Genomic DNA, 19,466 nt, shown 5'->3' on the forward strand with positions numbered 1-19,466 from the left:
ACATGCTCATTTGAAATAAAGTTTTACTTGATGCATAATATATATAGGGAAAAGTGCAAACATTAATTAATTTCTAAGAGTAAATATGCCCAGGGAACCAGCACCAGATTGAGAAACAGAACACGACCAGTTCCCAGAGACCCCTCTTAGCCCCTCACAGTCCCAGAGTGCCCACTATCCTGATTTCTCACACCATAAATTAGTTTTGTCTGTTTGTAACGTCATATAAACAGAATCATAGAGTGTGTACAGTTGTATCTGACTTCTTTCGTGAGACTTGTCCCCCTTTTTGGTTGTCGTGGGACATCATGCTCCTTTCTGTGTCTAAGGTGTGAATAGGCTCCAGCTCCTTTTCTGCTTTCCTTTGAAGGGTTGTTTCCAGTTTGAGGCTGTTATAAATAGCACTAGGAACGTCCCAGTACATCTCACTTGGTGCTCATAACTACGCATTTCTGTTGGGTATTGATGATGTCGGAGTGGAATTGCTGGATCATAACGTTGGGGTGTATTTTAGGCTTCAATAGAAAACTGCGCTTCCCAAGGTGTCTCTACCAATTTACACTTCCCAGAAATATGAGAGGTCCGGTCGCTCTATTTCTTCGCTTACTCTTGGTGCAATCTGTCATTCTCATTTAAGCCATTCTGGTGGGTGGAGACCCAGTGTCTGGCACGTACTTGGCACTCAGTTAATAGATTGCTAAGTGAATGGGTGAAGAAATAGTTGGACAGTGAAGACCTAGACCCTGGCAAGGGTGGACACACACACACACACACACACACAGGCGTGCGCACGTTTCAGGGACGCCCACGCGCAACGGACGCACACCCGGACACAGACTCTCTCGCTCTCCCAGCGCCCACGTGGTCTTGAACGAACCTTCAGTCCTGCTGCGCGCGTCCAGGCGGGGAGCTACCCCCAACCTCCCTTTGGGCGGCGGGCAGGGGGCGCTGCAGGTCTGAGCGCCCCGAGGGGGCGGGCCGGGGAGGGGCGGGGCTGGCAGGCTTCCAGGCCTGGTTCTGGCCGTCTGCACCGTGGGGCAGCTCCGGGGGCGGGGCGCGGCGGCAGGAAGCGGGGCGGGGACTCTCGGAGGCGCTGGGGAGTGAGGGAGGGCGCGGCCAACTCCCGAAGGGACGTTTGGTCTGGTCGAGAGAACCGCGACCCGGCCTGGCGCCGAGCCTCAGCCCGCCGGACGGGAGGCGGCCCAGCCGCGGGCTCGGTCTCGGCCCCAGCCCGGCCAGCATGGCCGGCCGGACCGTGCGGGCTGAGACCCGGAGCCGGGCCAAGGATGACATCAAGAAGGTGATGGCGACCATCGAGAAGGTCCGGAGATGGTGAGCGCAGTCCCGGGGCCAGGGACGGGACGTGGCGGGGCTACTCCCCTCTAAAGGCGGCTATCCTCCTTTCACCAGCTGTGGCTCCAGGTGTTAGGTGTGCTCCCCAGCTGCGCCCTGGTTCTACAGGGCTCTATCCCTCTTCTCCTGGCTGCACTCTGGGGTCTACAAAGCTTGTTCTCCAGCGGTGTCCTCCCAGAACAAGAGCTCCCCATTTATTCCCCACCTCCTAAAGCTCTGACACTTCTCCAGAAAGTATGCCCGGATTTCAAGCCAGGCCCGTAGCCCTGTGCCCCATGTATACCCCAGAGGTGTGCAAGCCATGGCCCCGAGCCTCTCTCTCACTAGAGACGCCCCCATGCTCTCTTTCTCCCTCTAACTATGCCCCGTTAGCAAAACTGCCCCTTCATTATGGACCACTCCCACCTCTGCAGGTATCCCCAGATGTATCTAGCTGCTGAGGGGGGCTCTTAACTCAGGCCTTTCTGACCTAGTCCCCCCACTCTCCCACAGGGAGAAGCGCTGGGTGACTGTGGGCGACACTTCCCTTCGTATCTTCAAGTGGGTGCCAGTGGTGGACCCCCAGGAGGAGGTGAGCAAGCTCCCCAACACCAGACCCTGCATCTGTGCAACCCCAGGCAAGCCCCTCCCCATCCTGGCCTCCACCTCCAGTCCCCACTCTGAGACCTCAAATACAGCAGCCCAGACACATGTTAACAATTATTGGCAACTCCACCCCTTCTGCTTTTTTCCTCCTCCAGACCCCAGAATTCAAGACCTAACCCAGTGTGCACCACCTCTATCACCTCATGCAGGGCCTTTTGCTTCTTTGTGCCTCGGTTTACTTATTTGTGAAGTGGGGGTTCTGCAAGCACAAACTGATCCTTGCCCCTCTTATCCCCAGGAGCGAAGGAGGGCAGGTGGCGGGGCAGAGAGATCCCGAGGCCGGGATCGTCGGGGCAGGGGAGCCAGCCCCCGAGGGGGTGGCCCTCTCATCCTGCTTGATCTCAATGGTATGTAGGGATTCTGGGACTTGGGGTGGGGGTGCTATGGGATTGAAGGGGGAGACTGGGGACCTCAGGCCCAACCCTTTCAACTTTTGCTCTCACAGATGAGAATAGTAACCAGAGTTTCCATTCGGAAGGCTCCCTGCAGAAGGGCACGGAGCCCAGCCCTGGTGGTACCCCCCAGCCCAGCCGTCCTGCGTCACCTTCTGGACCACCAGAAGGGGTCCCGGAGGAAGCTCAGCCTCCACGGCTGGGCCAGGAGAGAGGTAGGACCAGGTGCCTCCCAGGAGTCCTCCCCTCTGCATCTTGTCCTCTCCCAAGTCGAAGCTACCAGCTTTATCCCCGTACCTGTTCCCCTCCTGTGTTGCCTCCTCGGGAGGCCTTCAGTGACTTCCGTGGAAGGTCACTGCCCTGCTTCTGTTAACTTCCTCTTGACTTCTAGTCTGTTGATAACTTATCACTGCCTGGGATTTTCACGTAAATTTAATTTTTACTACCTGAGTATCTTTTCCCCCTACTCCCACCTCCCGTCAGCTCCCCGAATGTTGGGTGCATATTGATCTTGTTGGCCACTGTATTTTCAGAACACCATGCAGCACATAGTAGGTGCTCAGTAACTATTTGCTGAGAAATAAATAACAGTGATAATTCTGAGAGTCATTAATAATAAGTGATAATAACAGCCAATAGTTACTGAGCTTCTACTGTGTGCCTGGCACTCTTCTAAACATTTGACATGTTCTATTTTATCTCATTTAATCCTCATTACAGTCCTTCAAGGGTTGTTATCACCGTTTATAAATGAGAAACTGAAACCCAGAGCAGCTAAGTAAGTTGCCCCAGCTCACACAGCCACTGAGCCAGCGTGTTGGGCATGAGTCTTCCTTAGCTTCTCTTTCTTCCCTATAGTCAATCCCCTACTTGGTCAGTACCATCTCCCACCATTGCGTACCTTCCTTTTCCTCCTCAGGCTTTGTCATCTCTCACCTTCACCTGGCTCCAGCCTTCTTGTAGGTCTCCTTTCCCCCAGTCACCTCCACACTACTGACAGTTTCCTGTTCAAAGTCTTCACAGTCTCCCCATGGCCTTTATCGCTGCGGCTTGGCGCTCTGGGCCCTTTGCAAACCATCCCCTCCTGACGTCACTGCTCCCTTCAGGAATACCACGATTCGGGCCTGTGGCTGTGTCTAGATTGTGCCGCACACTTCTGTAGCTTTACTAATATGAAAACAGTAACTGGCATTTATCGAGCACTTAACTCTGCGCCAGACACTGTGCTAAGGGCTTTACCTGTATTATCTCATTTAATACTCTCAACAGTCTTCTGTGGCAATGGCTATAATTACTGTAAAAATATGGATAATTACTATAATTATCCATATTTTACAGATAGGGAAACTGAGGCCCAGGGGAATTAAGTCCTTTGCCCAAGGTTAGGATTTGAACCCAGGGAGTACAACCCCAGAATCTGTGTTCCCTAAGTATGTTTTCCCTCTGCGTAAAATGTGTTCCACTTCCCAATCTGTCTGTCTGATTAATCCTACTCACCTGTCAAGATCCCACCTAAATGTCCTTCCCATGTCCTTCCTGGGTTGCAGCCAGGTGCTCCTCTCCCTCCTCAGTGCTCCCACAGCCCAGGGGCTCACGTGACTGGTGTGTGTTTCCCCTGGTCTGTGCTACGGCACGGAGCAGCTGCTCAGGGAGTGTCTGTTACCTTAACGTTCCAGATCCTGGGGGTATAACAGCAGGCAGCACCGATGAACCCCCAATGCTGACCAAGGAGGAGCCTGTTCCAGAATTGCTGGAGGCTGAGGTGAGAGAGGCCAGAAGGCTGAACTCCTGGGTCTTGGAGGGAGTGGGGCTCTGGGGCAGCCAGAGGCTTGGGGGATGCACTCTTGAGGTCTAGGTGGGCAATGTAGACCTCAGACTCAGCGGAAGCTTAGGGCCGGGTTCTTGGGACTAAAAAGGAAAGGGTGTTTCAGAAACAAAGTCCTGCGGGCTGGATCAGGGCTGTTTTAAGACCACTAAAAGCCCAAAAGATCATGGTGCTCCTCTAAGTGTTATTTGTTTAAATCCTAAACTATACAATTAGCTTCAGAAAGTCCCCCATAAACTTCTGACTTTTCCCACAAGGACTACTTTGGTGCATTTCCCAGAAATGTCACATTTCAACTCCTTTCCCCCAAATAGTATTGTTTCTGGTGCCCTACTTAATTTGCATCCTGGGTCTCTGGCTCTAGGCCAGACTCCTGGGTCCGGGAGGGGAGTGGAGTGGAAGCTTTGGAGAAGGCAGAGGCTAGGAGGCTGCCCTTCTGGGTTTGGGTGGAGCTCACGCCTGTCCACCCTTCCTCTCCAGGCCCCCGAAGCTTACCCTGTCTTTGAGCCAGTGCCACCTGTCCCTGAGGCAGCCCAGGGTGACACAGAGGACTTGGAGGGCGCCCCCCCACTCAAGCGCATCTGCCCAAATGCCCCCGACCCCTAAGAAGCCTGTCTGCCTTTCCTGTTGCCCCAGGGGCCCCTTTGACTTTTTACAAATAAAGACCCTTTTGTAATTTTGTGTCATGTCATTTCCCCGTCAGGGGCTGGGGAGGGTCTTTGGAGACAGTTTTGTCTCAGGCTCCATTTCTCAGATGGTGTCACTGAAGCTCTAAGAGGATCTTCCTATAGTCACACCATGAATCAGATATAGAATGGGGACTCGAGCCAGGACCCCGACTCACCCATACTCCTTCCGCCTTGCCCTGTATCCCTTACCTTTGACCATTCCTGACCTTCAGCCCTCCTCTGGGAATCCAGGGACCTGGGCTCAGCAGTTACCAAAGCTCTGGGCAATTCCCATTGGTACACAGGAACATGGAGGCCCTTTGGGGCCTGGGACTACTCAACCCCTTTGCTGCCCTCAGGAAGCTACAATATAGTGCCTCCTTGCCTCTGCTTAGTCATTCTTCCACTGGAACCCCTTCCCACACTTTCAGTGAGTCTTAACTTGTTCCCAGCCCGATCACCACCTCCTCCAAGAAGCCTTCCCTGACCCCAGACACAGTCAGTTTCCCATCTTTTGGTCTCTCACAACCCGCTGTGCTTCTTTCTCTTAATATCAGCATTTATCAGGCTATTTGGGATGGTTGGTTTGTGTGTCTGCTTTGTTCACTATGCTGAGGGCTCCTGAGGCCAGACTTGGTCCCCAGTGGTACTTAGGCACTGGGTACACAGCAGTCACCTGCTTGGCAAATGAATGAATGAATGGGCTCAGACTATCCAGGAAGGCTTCTCTGAGGAGGTGGCATGTAAGCTGAGCTCTGAGGGATGAACCTGAGTGTGTTTTTGTTTGTTTGTTTTTTTAAAGATTTTATTTATTTTTAGATAAAGGGGAAGGGAGGGAGAAAGAGAGGAGAGAAACATCGATTGGTTGCCTCCAGTCTGTGCCCCACAACAAGGACCTGGCCTGCAACCCAGGCGTGCACCTGACTGGTAATCAAACCAGTGACCTTTCAGTTTGCAGGCTGGCGCTCAATCCACTGAGCCAGGGCCAGTGTGGTGGATTTGAAGTCAGAAGTCCTGTTGCAAGCTCTGGCTCTGTTACTGACTAACCGTGTGGCTCTGCACGGATCATTTCCCTTCTCCGAGCCTTAGTGTGTTCATCTCAGCAGTGGGGAAAATAAGTAGGCCTCCCCTGTCCCAGTGTTTTATGGGCACCTTCGAATAATATAAAGCACTTTCATTTACTCCATGCCTGCAAGAGAGTCAGGGTCAAGTGTATTAGCCCTATCATTATTTTTAATAAAGGAAGAGATTGAGGCTCAGAGAGGACCAAAGTGGAACCTTAAAGAACTATTAGAATATGTGAGGGTGTTTCCTGACCGCAGCTGCAGCAGCAGTAGCTGAGCCAGGGCTGGCTGGGGGAGCCAGGTGTGCAATGACATGTATTCATTTTCTGTTGCTGCTGTGACAAATTCGCACAAAGTCAGTGGCTTAAAACAACACAAAATTATTATCTTACTATCCGGAGGTTAGAAGTACAGAATTAGTCTGAATGGCTTCATGTCGAGGTGTCTGCAGGGCTGGCTTGTAGGGGACAATCTGTTTCCCTGCCTTTTCCAGTTTAAGTATACCACTTGATTTTTTGCCTTGTGGCCCCTCCCTCCATCTTAGAACCCCACAGTGTAGCATCTTGCAAACTCTCTTGCTCTCTGCTTCGGTCATCAGGTCTCCTTTTCTGTGTCTCCTGCCTCCCTTTATTGTATAAGGACCCGCATGATTACATTGGGCCCACCTGGATGATCCAGGACATTCTTCCCATCTCAGGGTCCTTAACTTAATCACATCTGCAAAATCGCACTTGCCTGGCAAAGTAACATGGTCACAGGTTCTGGAATTAGGATGTGGACATCTTTGGAGGGTCATTCTTCAGCCTCACTATTTGTGGTAATAATTTTAGCCGTTTTCTGGGTGTGGGGGTCATCTCATTATTCCCTTCAGCCAACCCACGGGGTGATGAGAGTGCTCTGCAAACTGTAAAGCACCGTGTATAGGTTAATAGTACGTACAGTATTATGGCCCATAATACTGTACTAGGATTCAGGCTTTGATTTTGAATATCAGCATCTCCAGTTATCCTCAGTTTTGTCATCTGTAAAATGAGAAGAATGGTAACATCTACCCAGTGAGACCACTGTGAGGATTAAATACATGGACAGAGAATGCTTGGCTTGGCACATAATGTGTTTTTAATAAATGGCAGCTGTTTTTCCTATTATCCCATTTTACAGATGAGGATACTAGGATGTAGGGACCGAGGCCAGAGACTTGCCCGTCAGAGAGACTGGGGAGGAGAAGTCCATTTCTGCGCCTCCTTGAAAGGCTAATGCTTGAGTCTCCCCAATCTCTCTCCTTCCCCTGGTCCCAGTCCCCAGGCATTTATCTGTTTCCTAGCCCTGGCTATACAACCCCCACTTCCCTACTTGTGACTGGGTTTGTTTGTTTGGTTGTTTACTTATTTATTAAAGATTTTATTTATTTATTTTTAGAGAGAGGAAGGGAAGGAGAATGGGAGAGGAACATCAATGTACAGTTGCCTCTCACATGCCCCCCACTGGGGACCTGGCCCACAACCCAGGCATGTGCCCTGACTGAGAATCAAACCAGCGACCCTCTAGTTCGCAGGCCAACACACAGTCCACTGAGCCACATCACCCAGGGCTGACCTGATTTAAAAGCTACCGTTTCTCTAACCAAATTCCTCGATCATCACCTTACCGTGCCCACCCCGCCTCCTCCCAATGTCCTTTTCATACCTGTTCTACCCCTGGCTCTGGGGCCTGGCCCAGTGCAGCTCTTGCCCTCTACCACTCTCTCCTCTCCCTGCCCCGGGCTAGCTCTTTTCTTCATGCCGCTCTTTTCCTTGCTGGGATCCCCCTACTCCTTGACTCAACGGTTCCCAAGTGTCTGCCTCCAAGTTCTGCCTCCTACTTCTGGACTCAAAGTACATGCCTTCAAGACTTCTCCACTGGGGTGTCCCATAGGACCTGAGCCTCATCCTCCTCCCAACCTGTCCTCACCACCCTGTGCCAAAAAATGGTTCCACGATATCAGAAATTGGCTAAAATGGGAGCACCCAGAAGTCAGAGTCAAAATTCCATGTGCTATCATGACACGTTAAGTCTCTGTCCTAGTAACTCTACCCTCTGCCCCTTTCTCTAGGGTCCCACTCTTTTCTGGGTCGTTCCCTGTGGGTTTCCCTGCTTCACTCTTGCCCCCCCCCCCCCCCCCATCGATTCTCCACCCAGCACCTGGGCGTTCTCAGAAACCCAAATCTGTTCACGATGCTGCCCAGGGTTAGAACCCTCCAGTTCTCATCACCGGCAGAACGAAGCCCACACTCTGACACTTGCACCTTGCACAGCTACCCTTGGAACACGTTTAATTGCCTTCAAATACACGCCACTGATTTTCGCCTCTAAGGCTTTGCTCCTGCCATTCGCTCTGCCATCGTGCCCCTCTCATCCCCTCTAAATCTGGCATAGGCCTTGTTTTCCACACTTCTGCTTCCTGGTGGGGTTTTCTCTCCTTTCATGCCCCCTGCAGCCTCCTCTGCCATTTCGTGGAGCCCCAGTCGTTACCCTGTGATGGTCTGCGTTTGCTGTGGCACCAGACTGTGAGCTCCACTAAGGAGGGGAATTAGTTTATTCACAGCACCATGTATTGTGCTCTTACTGTTTGCTGAGTACTTTCCTAGGCCCTGGGGATACAGCGTAAACAAAACAGAAAACAACCTTGCCTTCGCAGAACTTACTTTCAGTAAATTATATTGTATTTTGGAAGTTAAAACTACTTTTTGAAAAAATAGAGCAAGAAAGATGGGAAAAGAGTGGATTGTGGTTTTAAATAGGGAGCTTGGGGGAGGCCTTACTGAGAGACATTTGATGAAAAACTTGAAGGAGGTAAGGGAGAGAGCCATGCAGATATCTGGGGGAAGAGCATTCTGGGCAGGTGGAACAGACAAAGGTCCTGAGGGGCAGCGGGCCTGGAAAGAGGTCAGTCCGTGTGGCCGGAGGGGGAGGGAGGCAGGGACGGAGGATGGTGGGAAATGAGGCCAGGTCAGGAAGGGCCTCATAGGCAATGTAGGCACATAACCTATTATTCAAACTTTGAGAATAAAAGAGGATGATGTATTTATAATTATGCCTGGATAACAGGTGAAACCTGAGATAACAGGAATGTATTGTCATCCTGTTGGAGGCCATTGTCAGGACTTTGGCATTTACTCTGGGACAGATGAAGAGCTACCGAAGGAGTCTGAGCAGAGGAGTGACATGATCAGACTTAGTTTTCCCCTCTAATATTCTATTATAAAAAGTGTTAAACATACATCAAAGTTGCAAGAATTTTACAGCTAGCACCCATATTCTCACCACCTGGATTCTGTAACATTTTACTATATTTGTTTTATCCCATATCCATTTCAAAATAAGGTGCAATGGTACACATCCCTCGAAACACTTCAGCATGCACATCACTAACTAGCATTTATTTACAAGTTTGTTTTTCTTTTTTCTGGAGGCAAAATATCCATGTAATGAAATGCCCAGGTGTTAACGGTGAATTTCAACAAATACATACATCTGCGTGACACAGCCCTTATCAAATATGTCACTATCTTCCCCCAGTTCCTGTTGCCCCTTCCCCTCCCAATTTCCCAGAGGCAACCATTGTTCTGATTTTCATTTTGATTCAGTTAACCTGTCCTAGACCTTCAGGTGCATGGAATTATACAGTATGAACTCGTTTGCGTCTATTCTCTTTGACTCAGCATAATGTTTTTGAGAATCATCCATACTATGCTTGGGTCAGTAGTTTGTCCCTTTCTGTTGCTTGGTGGTATCCCACGGACTCGGGCTTGCCTCGGATTGCTGTGCCCCATGGAGGACAGATGGATCTGAGTCCCCTCCCTGTCTCTAGCTGCCTGCACAAGCCTGGCAAGCCTGGGATTCAGCCCCAGGTGAGCGCACCCCAAGGAAATAAATTACCCTTTTGCCAGGGACCTTTCTAGAATGTAGAGCCAGTAGCATCAGTCCCCCAGAAATCTGGGGAGAGAGAACTATATCAGGAGGCAGGATCTAGCATGACAAAGCATCCTGGTTTGCCTACTTCTTTCAGTACTTAAGTTCCATGTTCCAAGCTCAATTGTGGGCAAACTGGGATGGATGGTTGGTCACTTTAGCCAGATCCCACCGCTACCCCTTTCTCATCCCAGACTGCACTACCTTCCTCCTAAGGGTGGATTTTCCTCAAACTCTAAACTGGCCTGCTCCTCCCCTGCACTCAAACTTCCCAAGGCTTTTGCCTGGAAACCCAAAGGATATACAGGTGAACCTCAGTGGAATTTTGCAAGTTCCACTCAAGGCCACCATAAAATAAAGCAAGTATCACAATAAAGTGAGCCATAATATTTTTGCTGATGGAGGGTCTTGCCTCCCATTTGTAAAAAAATGCAACACCTATAAAGTACAACAATGTGAGGTATGCCTCTACTTAGCTTACAGCAGTGATTCTCAAACATTTCTGCACATTGGAACTACCTAGGATTGTGTAATACCTGGTTGTAGCCACAGACATTTTCAGTGTTATGGGAGGCAACTTGGCTGTTGGGCTTTTTATAAGCTTCACAGGTGATGCTAATATGCTGCAAAGTTTGGGAACCATTGGCCTATGGATATAACTTGTTTGGCTTACGTAGTGTTGAATATGTTGCAAACACTTAAAATCAAGTGATTTCGTGTGAAAAAATCTGAACTCCCAGCTACCTTTGACAAAACAGGTGGTCTGAGACACTGAGGCTGCCTCCAAGCTGGTACTCACAAGGCGGTGTGGAGCACTGACTGCCCCCAGAGGCGGAGACTGTGTGTTCCCCAGTTGCACCCCCACCACTCCTTACTGTCTTATTCTTCTCATTTATGTTCATTTGCATGGCCTGCAGGCTAATATCTGAGCTCTGCAGCCAGGCATTGAGGTGCAGGCCTCTGCTCATCTCAGCCTCTTCATTTCCTGCCCTCCAGCCACATGGGCCACATGGTTCCCTTTCACACCTGCCTTTGCCCATGCAGTTGCCCCACCCACGCCAAACTCCTTATCCTGGTAGAAGAGACCCTGCCCGCTCTTCTTGGCCCTGGTGCAACTCTCTCCCTCCTTCCCTCTTCCATAAAACACAGAACTTCGAACACACTGAAGTCTTTCCCATCACAGCACCTGCTGTCCCTCGTCTGGGTAACTCTTCCCTTCCTCTTTCTTCCTGGCTGATGCCTACTAATTCGGCCTTGGCTTAGATCTCACCTCCTTCAGGAAGGTTCCCTGACTCTTAAACTAGGTCAGGTACCCTGTTAGTCACTATACTTCCTCTTTCGCTTGACATCTCACTTGACCTGCACGAGTAGGGTCACATTGTTCATCTGTCCTCCTAGGGCCTAGAGGATTGCGTGGTAAATAATAGGTGTTCATTTATGAAAGGACAAGTAAGCACATGTCCCTTTCTCCACTGGCAAAATCCTACTTTTCTTCTGCTTACATTTTTATTATAGCATTCAAAACTCTGTTCTCCCGTAGATCCAAAACTTCCTTGAGCTCAGGTCCATCTCACAGCAGGCTGGTGGGTCTCCAAACCCATCCAATTTCAGACTTGAGTAACTGAGCAGGCACACTCAGCGATGGGCAGAATCCCCGTGTTGGTGACTGGGTCTCTGCCCTGCTGTGGATGTAGGCTATCTGATCAGTGACTCAGGGCCCTACACGGGGCAGAGCACAGTAATTTACTTTCCATTTTACATTTGCCTATTGATTTTCAGTTGGCAATGGCTTTTCCTATGGTCCCTTCTATTTTTCCTCGTCCTGTCTGGGAGGTAGCTGTGGTGTAGAGGTGGCCCAAGCAGCAGGATAGGAGTGGGCTTTTCCAGGTTCAGTTGATTTGTACCAACTGAGTGATCTTGGGCACATCCCTTACCTCTCTAGACCTTAGTTGACTTGTCTGAAACATTGAGCCAGTAATCTTTTCCTCATTTTTGGGCCACCCATTCGTGAACCATGTCAGGAGCAAACAGCATCTGGGAAGCTGTACGTAAACCAAAATTTTGTAAAGTAAAACCTTTACTTTTTAGACTCATCAGTAGGCTCACTGGCAGGTTAGGACATTTAGGAAATGCAGTGCCAAAGAAACGAAAGTAAACTGCCTATAACGTGTAATAATCCCAGTTGAGGTTTTAATGTTCATACTTTAAGATATTGTGAAGCAGTTGGGATAAATGACAGCCCCCGAATGGGGTGCCTGTGCTAGGTTCAGCGGCTGTGCTACTTCAATCGCCTTGTGTGTAGAATGGACCCTGTTCCCCTCACGGCCTTTGTGAAGACGCTACCGGGAAACAAAGGAAGGCGGTGCGCTCGGAGAGGGCCCTGCGCCAGCCCCGCGCACACGCGCGGTGGCGAGCAGACAGTTAAGGGCGCCGAGCGCCGCCCCTGGCGTCCTAGAGCGGCCGTGGGCGGACTTCCGGCGTCGGCGTGCGGCCTGGGGAGGGCAGGCTGGCGGCGGGAGGTGAGGGTGTCCGCGTCTCTTTTCGGTCCCCGGCTGTCGGGCACGCGAGCGGGGTGCCGGGCCAAAGCCGTGCTTTCTCAGTAGTGGCGGCCGTGGGCCCCTTTTCCCTCAGTTCCGGACTGGCAGCTTGACTTTAGGCAGCATCGGGGCGCCCCTGCGCCTTGGTCTCCCAGGCAGGCGTGAGGATCCCAGGGCTAGTCAGTCGGGTTTCTTTCGCCGCACCCCGGAATCCGCGGAATGCCCACTTTACCGTCAAGGAAACAGACCCAGAGAGAAGTTACTTCGGAAGAGAATAGGCGAGCTTTCCCACTACCTTGTGTAGTCCAGGCAGCAGCGTGGTTCACAGCCACATCCCCTGAGTTCTAGCGCTGCTTCTGGAGTCGAGGGATATTTCTCTAAAGAGCCACTGTCACCAGAAAGGGACCTGGCTGGGAGCTGGTCTGCCTCTAGTGTGTGGGTTCGTAACTTCGGAAAGATGTCGCTGTACAAGTCCAGGTGATTTTGCGAGTACATTAATTCAAAGCTGATGGTAGTGAAACCGTGAAGGGCTTAGGGTGGAAGAAGCAATAGCAGAGCGTCCAAGTGGTTTCTGCTTTGGCTCCTAGAAACGTTTCAGGAAAGAAGTGAACCAAGGCTGGCTGCGTTTACCTCAACTGGAGAGACCGAGAAGAAGGGGTTCTTTTTCTCTGGAGAAGGTTCAGGGGGTTAGCCCAGGATGAGCAGCTGCTGCCCACTGCTCTCCTGGTTGCAACTCTCGTAGGAAACCTTAGAGTTTAGGAGAAAGGTAAAAGTCTGGGTCCTACAAAAGGCATGGGTGTGCTCTAGAGCCAGTCCACTGTGTCCTTTATCTTGAGGGTTTTTAATCTCTTTTCTCGGGCAGGAATCTTTGGAGAGGTCTTAGGGGGTGTTTCAGCAGACTACTCATTAGTTTTCCAGGTCCTTCAATAAGCCGATTCACCAAAATGAGCCTATAGAGGAATTTGGGATCACTCTTGGTCAGTGTTACTGCTTTATTTTTATTTGGGGGGTCTGTCTGGCTCTAATCAGGTTTTTGTTATCTCTTCCCCCGACTTCATCTGTCCTTGGGTTTGGCTAGCACAAGTGGCATTACTTAGGTCTCTGTTACCTATCTCCTTGACCAGGGCTGATTTAAGCTATGTATTCTCTCGTTAGGGAAGAGAGAGACTTGTAAACCATTTGCTCTTAAGTGCCCTTGATTAGGGAAGATAATTTTGCAGTTTACTAGCTGGCTGTAAATTGGTCAAGTTGTTTGGCCTCTTCTAATTAATTATGTTTCAGTTTCCCTATTCCACTTGCCAATGAATTTGCCTAGGTGCTTACTGTCCTGCCTCAGTGCTTTTGAGAGCTGTAGCTACATATTCCTCTCCCCCTTATTACAACCTCTTAAGGCAGGTGCTGTTCACACTTTACAGGCAAGAAGAATGGGCTAAAAGCAGTTTTCTCCAGAGTTGCTGAGTAGACAGGAGTATAAACCCAGGTTAGACTTGACTGGCAGGTTTGTTTGGGGGAATATTAGCTAATACTGAGTGGTTACAACAAAACCCTTTCATAAAGGGGCAACAGCTTGTCACTAGGAGATGATAGAAAGCAGGGGCGGGGGGTGTCACAGGCCTAGTAGTCCAGGTTCAGGTATTTTTGCATTTCTTCATTTACCTCAGGGAGCACTTAACATCTTTCTTTTTATGAAAATCTCTATTGAGATATAACTCACTATACAATTCATTCATTCAAAGTGTACAGTTCAATGGTTCTTAGAACACTCACAGAGTTGTGCAACTATCACCATTCAATTTCAGAATATTTTCATCACCCTTGAAGGGAACCACACTCATTAGCAGTAACTCCTACCCAAACATCCCATCCCCAGCCCTAGACTATCACTAACCTAATTTCTGTCTGTGTAGATTTGCCTATTCTGGACATTTCCGAGAAGGCTACTATGTGACCTTTTGTGACTGAGATAATCTATTTTTAACAAAGTCCAGGCTTTGAGCTCAGAACTTTGGCTTATATATAACCATAGCCAGCTAGAAGTGAATAGCATTGTTTTGATTTTGTTGTATTTATTTTCACTACTCTAGGGTAAGCTAAGTATTTCCAGTTTATGGAAGTGATAGTTTTCTTTTTTAATAAATTTATTTCCATAAAAAGTGAGTTAATACTTTTAAAGAACAAGATTAAGTGAATAATGATAGAGGTGGTACACAAATATGCCTGAAGGGGTGCCAGTGAAGTTTGGAAAACTCTAGATTGGTTTGAGATTCTCCAGGACACAGTTTGAAAACCACCTTGCTACATTTCACTCTCCTGACAGCTGTGATGAAGCACATAATTTTACTGATGAAAGAAACAGGTGCAGAAAAGTTAAGTACAGTAACTTGTCCAGGGTCACCCAGCTAGTGGCAGAACCCAGACATAACCTAAGTCTATCTAATTCCAAGGCCCACATATTTTTCAAGTCTGGAAGGAAGTAAAATGGGCTAAGGAATGGACTAGCAAACTTGAGAAAGGACTGTAGCCACTAGACAAAAACACGGGGACCAGGCTGGTTAAATTGTTTTGAGTACAAACAATATTCAAATAATTCAAACAAATATTCAACGATTTCTATAAAACAATTTGCAACTCTAAACAGAAATGTTATCTCAGTCACTGTTGGGGCTCTCTTCCTCACAGGCACACCAGAACCCAGGGTATGTGCTGGGGGAGGGGGTGGTGGGTGCATATGCTTTCTCACATGGCATCGGTGCCAGGGAAAGTCTAGTTCATCTTGGTTGCTGGTGGCGTCACTGTCCAAGCCCACAGTGGTTCCTTAAATCCCATGCCTTCTGCCCTGTACCACATGGGGCACCAGAATCTCTGAGCTGGCTGAGACTCCTTGTGCATAGATCCCATGATCTCTCCTGGGATATCCAGCAGCCGCCTGCTCTCAGGACTGGCTACTTCGTGGAGCGAGGCCACGCACGTCTCCTGCCTTCCTCTCCCCACTTCCAGGCCCGGGGAGTTTTCCATCTCCTGTCATCACTGTCTCCAAGACCTGCCTCCCCCCTCAAGCCCTTCTCATTCCACTGAAAGAATAAGTGGAATAAATACATGAAACTCAGAGCCCATTTCCAATAAAACTGGTTTCCTTTTCCTTGAATGCAGAGAGAGCTTAATTTTTATTATTTTTTTAAATCCTCACCCAGGATACGTTTAGATTTTAGAGAGACAGGAGGAGAGGGAGGGAGGGGGAGAGAGAGAGGAAGATGAAGAGAAGCATCAATCCATTGCTTCCTGTACATGCCCTGACGGGATCAAGCCAGCAGCCTAGGCATGTGCCTTGACCAGGAATTGAACCCCCAACATTTTGGTGCACAGAACATCACTCCAACCAGTCTGAGCCAGCCAGCCAGGGCGAGAGAGAGCTTAATTTTTAAACTGAAAAAAAAAAAAATGTAGCAGGTAGATGACAAAACAACCAAATTCTGCCATACTTTTGTCAACACAATTAACTCAGTCCTATTCCCACAGAGCTATGCAGTTCATCTTGGACCCCAACTTGAAGTCAATCACATCTGTCCTCCTTAGGAAGCAATTAGGTTTTGTTTGTTACTCATTTTGAGTGGGAGTCTCAACCGTAACTCCAAGCAACTTACATCTAAGAGTAATTTTGGGTCTAATAAAAACAAAATAGCTAATATTGAGCCAGGTAGTACTCTAAGAGCTCTACATGAATAATTTCACAAAATCATTTCAGCAACTCTGTGAGGTAAGTACATGTTCCACATGAGGAAACTGAAGCGTGGAGAAGCTCCCTCGCCTGTCCAAGGCCCCACAGTAAATGATAGAGGCAGATTTGAATCCACATAGTTTGACTCGACTGTGTGCTATGGACTACTTCCTTTAGCATTTACAGTAGGTTTTAGCATCCCCTATATGTCGGCACACTCCTGGAGCAGTTTGTAGCTACTTGGGAAGCAGAATTGGGGACTCTGCTACCTAAAGAGGCATCTGAGGCATCCTGAGACCTGGATTTCCCACTCGGGACACCTTTCTCCCTCATCACCAGCTCCTGCCTCTTAGGGCATGAGTCAACTAACAGCTGCTTGTTCCCTTGATCCAGAACTGCCACTCTGAGTTATTGCTGCGTGTCTGCATCAGGCTAGAAACATTTGAAATTTCTCTGTTCTTTGCTACAACACAGCAAGGATTAATTCCCATTTTATAGACAAGTGAACAGGTTTAGGAGGGTGAGGTGACTTGCCCAGGATCATACAGCTAGTGAATAGAGCAACAGTGATTGAAACCCAGATGCCCACCCCAGAGTCCTCTGCTCTCTTAACTGCTAGTGTCTTCCAAGTTGAGAACCACATAAGTGAGTCTGGGGTGTGATGACCGGCTGTGATACCCAAGCAACCCTCTCTGGCTCCATCTCCTTAACTGCAAAATCTTTTTTCCCTCAGCATTTTTTCCCAATTTCACAATTAAACTCAAAGACCACTATGAAGCCTGTTCTTATAAAGAAAGAAGTTCTTTTGGGGGATGGGGGTGATCACACGGTTTACTCTTAAGAGACCTGCCTAGGCTTCTGGAGCAGTAACTAGGCTGAGGGGCTTGGAGCTTGAATCAAAGAAGATGGGGCTCCTTGAGCCTGCGTGGGGAACAAGGACATGATGGTAACAATGATTCTTATTTACTGGCTCTTCATAACTTGCCAGGGTCAGGCTAAGGGCTGTGTATACATAGGTGTTACAATGTAATACATACATACATACATATGCTAGAAATTGTGCTTTTATCCGCTGCCCTACTTCTCTAGAGTTTTAGAGGAGCGTTTTCTTAGATCTCACCTTATCCAACCCCCTAATATAGAGGTGAGGAGTCTTTTATTTTTTTATTTTATTTTTTTTATTGATTATGCTGTTACAGTTGTTCTATTCCCCCTTTCATTCCCCTCCACCCTACCCCCGCTCCCTACCATTACCCCCCTTTAGTTTATGACCATGTGTCTCAAGTTCTTTAGATTCTGTATTTCCCATGCTATTCTTGTCCCCCCTTCTATTTTCTATCTACTGTCTATGCTACTTATTTTCTATACCTTCTCCCCTCTTCTCCTCCTCCCACTCCCCTGTTGCTAACCCTCCTTGAGATCTTCATTTCTATGTTTCCACTCCTGATCTAGCTGTCCTTTTAGTTTGCTTTCGTTTTAGGTGTGGTTGTTAATAACTGTGAGTTTGTTGTCCTTTCACTGTTCATGTTTCTTTAACTTCTTTTTCTTAGATAAGTCCCTTTAACATTTCATATAATAAGGGCTTGGTGATGATGAACTCCTTGAATTTGATCTTATCTGAGGAGCACCTTATCTGTCCTTCCATTCTAAATGAAAGTTTTGCTGGATAGAGCAATCTTGGTTGTAGGTCTTTAGATTTCATGACTTGGAATACCTCTTTCCAGCCCCTTCTTGCCTGTAAGGTGTTTTTTGAGAAATCCGCTGACAGTCTGATGGGGACTCCTTTGTAGGTGACTGTCCCCTTTGCTCTTGCTGCTTCTAGGATTCTCTCCTTCATTTTAATTTTGGCTAATGTAATTACGATGTGCTTTGGTGTGTTCCTTCTTGGGTCCAACTTTTTTGGGACTCTCTGAGCTTCCTGGATTTCCTGGAAGTCTATTTCCTTTGCCAGATTGGGGAAATTCTCCTTTATTATTTGTTCAAATAAGTTTTCCACTGGTGGCTGTTCCTTTCCCCCTTCTGGTACCCCTATAATTCGGATGTTGGAGCATTTAAAGATGTCCTGGAAGTTCCTAAGACTCTCCTCATTTCTTTGAATTCTTGCTTCTTGACTCTTTTCTGTTTGGCCATTATTTGCTTTCTTCTGGTCCACTCCATTGATTTGAGTCCCAGTTTCCTTTTCATCGCTATTGGTTTCCTGTGCAATTCCATTCATTTCAATTAGTTTCGCCTTCATATATTTGTCTAATTTGTCGCTATAATCAACCAGTTCTGTGAGGATCCTGATGACCAATTTTTTAAACTGTGCGTCTGTGAGTTTTGCTATTTCTTCATCGCTTAGATTTATCTCTGGGGCTTTGAGGTCTTCCTGCGACATTTTTGGTCTGTTCTGGCCCTTTAAGTGTGAGAAGCGGCGTCTTGGACTCCCAGGTCGCTGGATTGTGACGCTGTTTGTGGGGGCGTGGTCAGAGCGGGGAAATGGCGACCCCCTCTGCTGTTTCTCACAGCTGGGTGAGGATCAGCGCCTTAGGTGGTTCAGCTGGGCCGGGCCACTCAGAGTTGCTGGGTTATGACGCTGTATGTGGAGGTGGGGTCAGAGCAGGGAAATGGCGGCGCCCTCCATTGCCGCTTGCCGCGGGACCCGCTGGGCCCCGGTCCAAACGCCCACTCCCCCGCCTGTTCCCGGCCCACACACACACACACAAATGCGCGACCATAGTCAACACACAGCCCCGCTCCCCCGCTGTCTCCTCCGCGTTCGCTCTCTTGGTCGCTCACTAGGTCCAACCCTGCGCCAGGATTCCGAGCGCCTGGATTCCGCGCTCCTGGATTCCGCGCCTGAGTCCGTCTGACCGAGTCCTCCTGTGCAACCCTGCTTCACCAGCCTCTGGTTTTGCCCCTTACCGGTCAGGCTGAAGAATTTGTTGTTAACGGACTTCTGAAAAGTTCAATTTTCCATGTTCTGGCTGTGTTTTCTGTTGCTAATATTTGTCTCTAAACTTGGTTGTGTGAGAAGGCACGGCACATCCACCTATGCCTCCATCTTGGCGGAAGTCCGGAGTCTTTTCTATTCAGTCCTCAACAGTCATGTTGAGGCCAGGCTACGGGCTGAGCTCTTACAAAAGACCAACTCAACATATTAGCAATAGGAATCTCTAGGTGTTAGAAATGTAGTGTTGTTCTTATTTTTGCTTATCTGTGTTTCTTAACTTTCTACAGTGAACATATACAGCTTTTGTAATAAAATCATTTTCCTTCCCTCACAATATGCCCTAACTGATATAGTACTCCTTCTCTAATTTAAATGATTACACAC

General features: G+C 48.6%; 1 protein-coding gene across 1 annotated transcript; it reads left to right on the plus strand.

The window, feature by feature from the left end:
• Positions 1 to 1,081: 1,081 nt before the first annotated feature.
• BCL7C (BAF chromatin remodeling complex subunit BCL7C) lies at positions 1,082 to 4,891 on the plus strand. The gene is made up of 6 exons (XM_037134370.2): positions 1,082 to 1,332; positions 1,846 to 1,924; positions 2,237 to 2,345; positions 2,444 to 2,605; positions 4,067 to 4,152; positions 4,696 to 4,891. The coding sequence occupies exons 1-6, from the start codon at positions 1,241 to 1,243 to the stop codon at positions 4,819 to 4,821; spliced, it is 654 nt and encodes a 217-aa protein (XP_036990265.1). The 5' UTR covers positions 1,082 to 1,240; the 3' UTR covers positions 4,822 to 4,891.
• Positions 4,892 to 19,466: the final 14,575 nt, after the last annotated feature.

This window comes from Artibeus jamaicensis, unplaced genomic scaffold (assembly GCF_021234435.1).
Source record: "Artibeus jamaicensis isolate MK-2021 breed Jamaican fruit bat unplaced genomic scaffold, CSHL_Jam_final contig_700, whole genome shotgun sequence".
In the NCBI taxonomy this organism is placed as follows: Eukaryota; Metazoa; Chordata; class Mammalia; order Chiroptera; family Phyllostomidae; genus Artibeus; species Artibeus jamaicensis.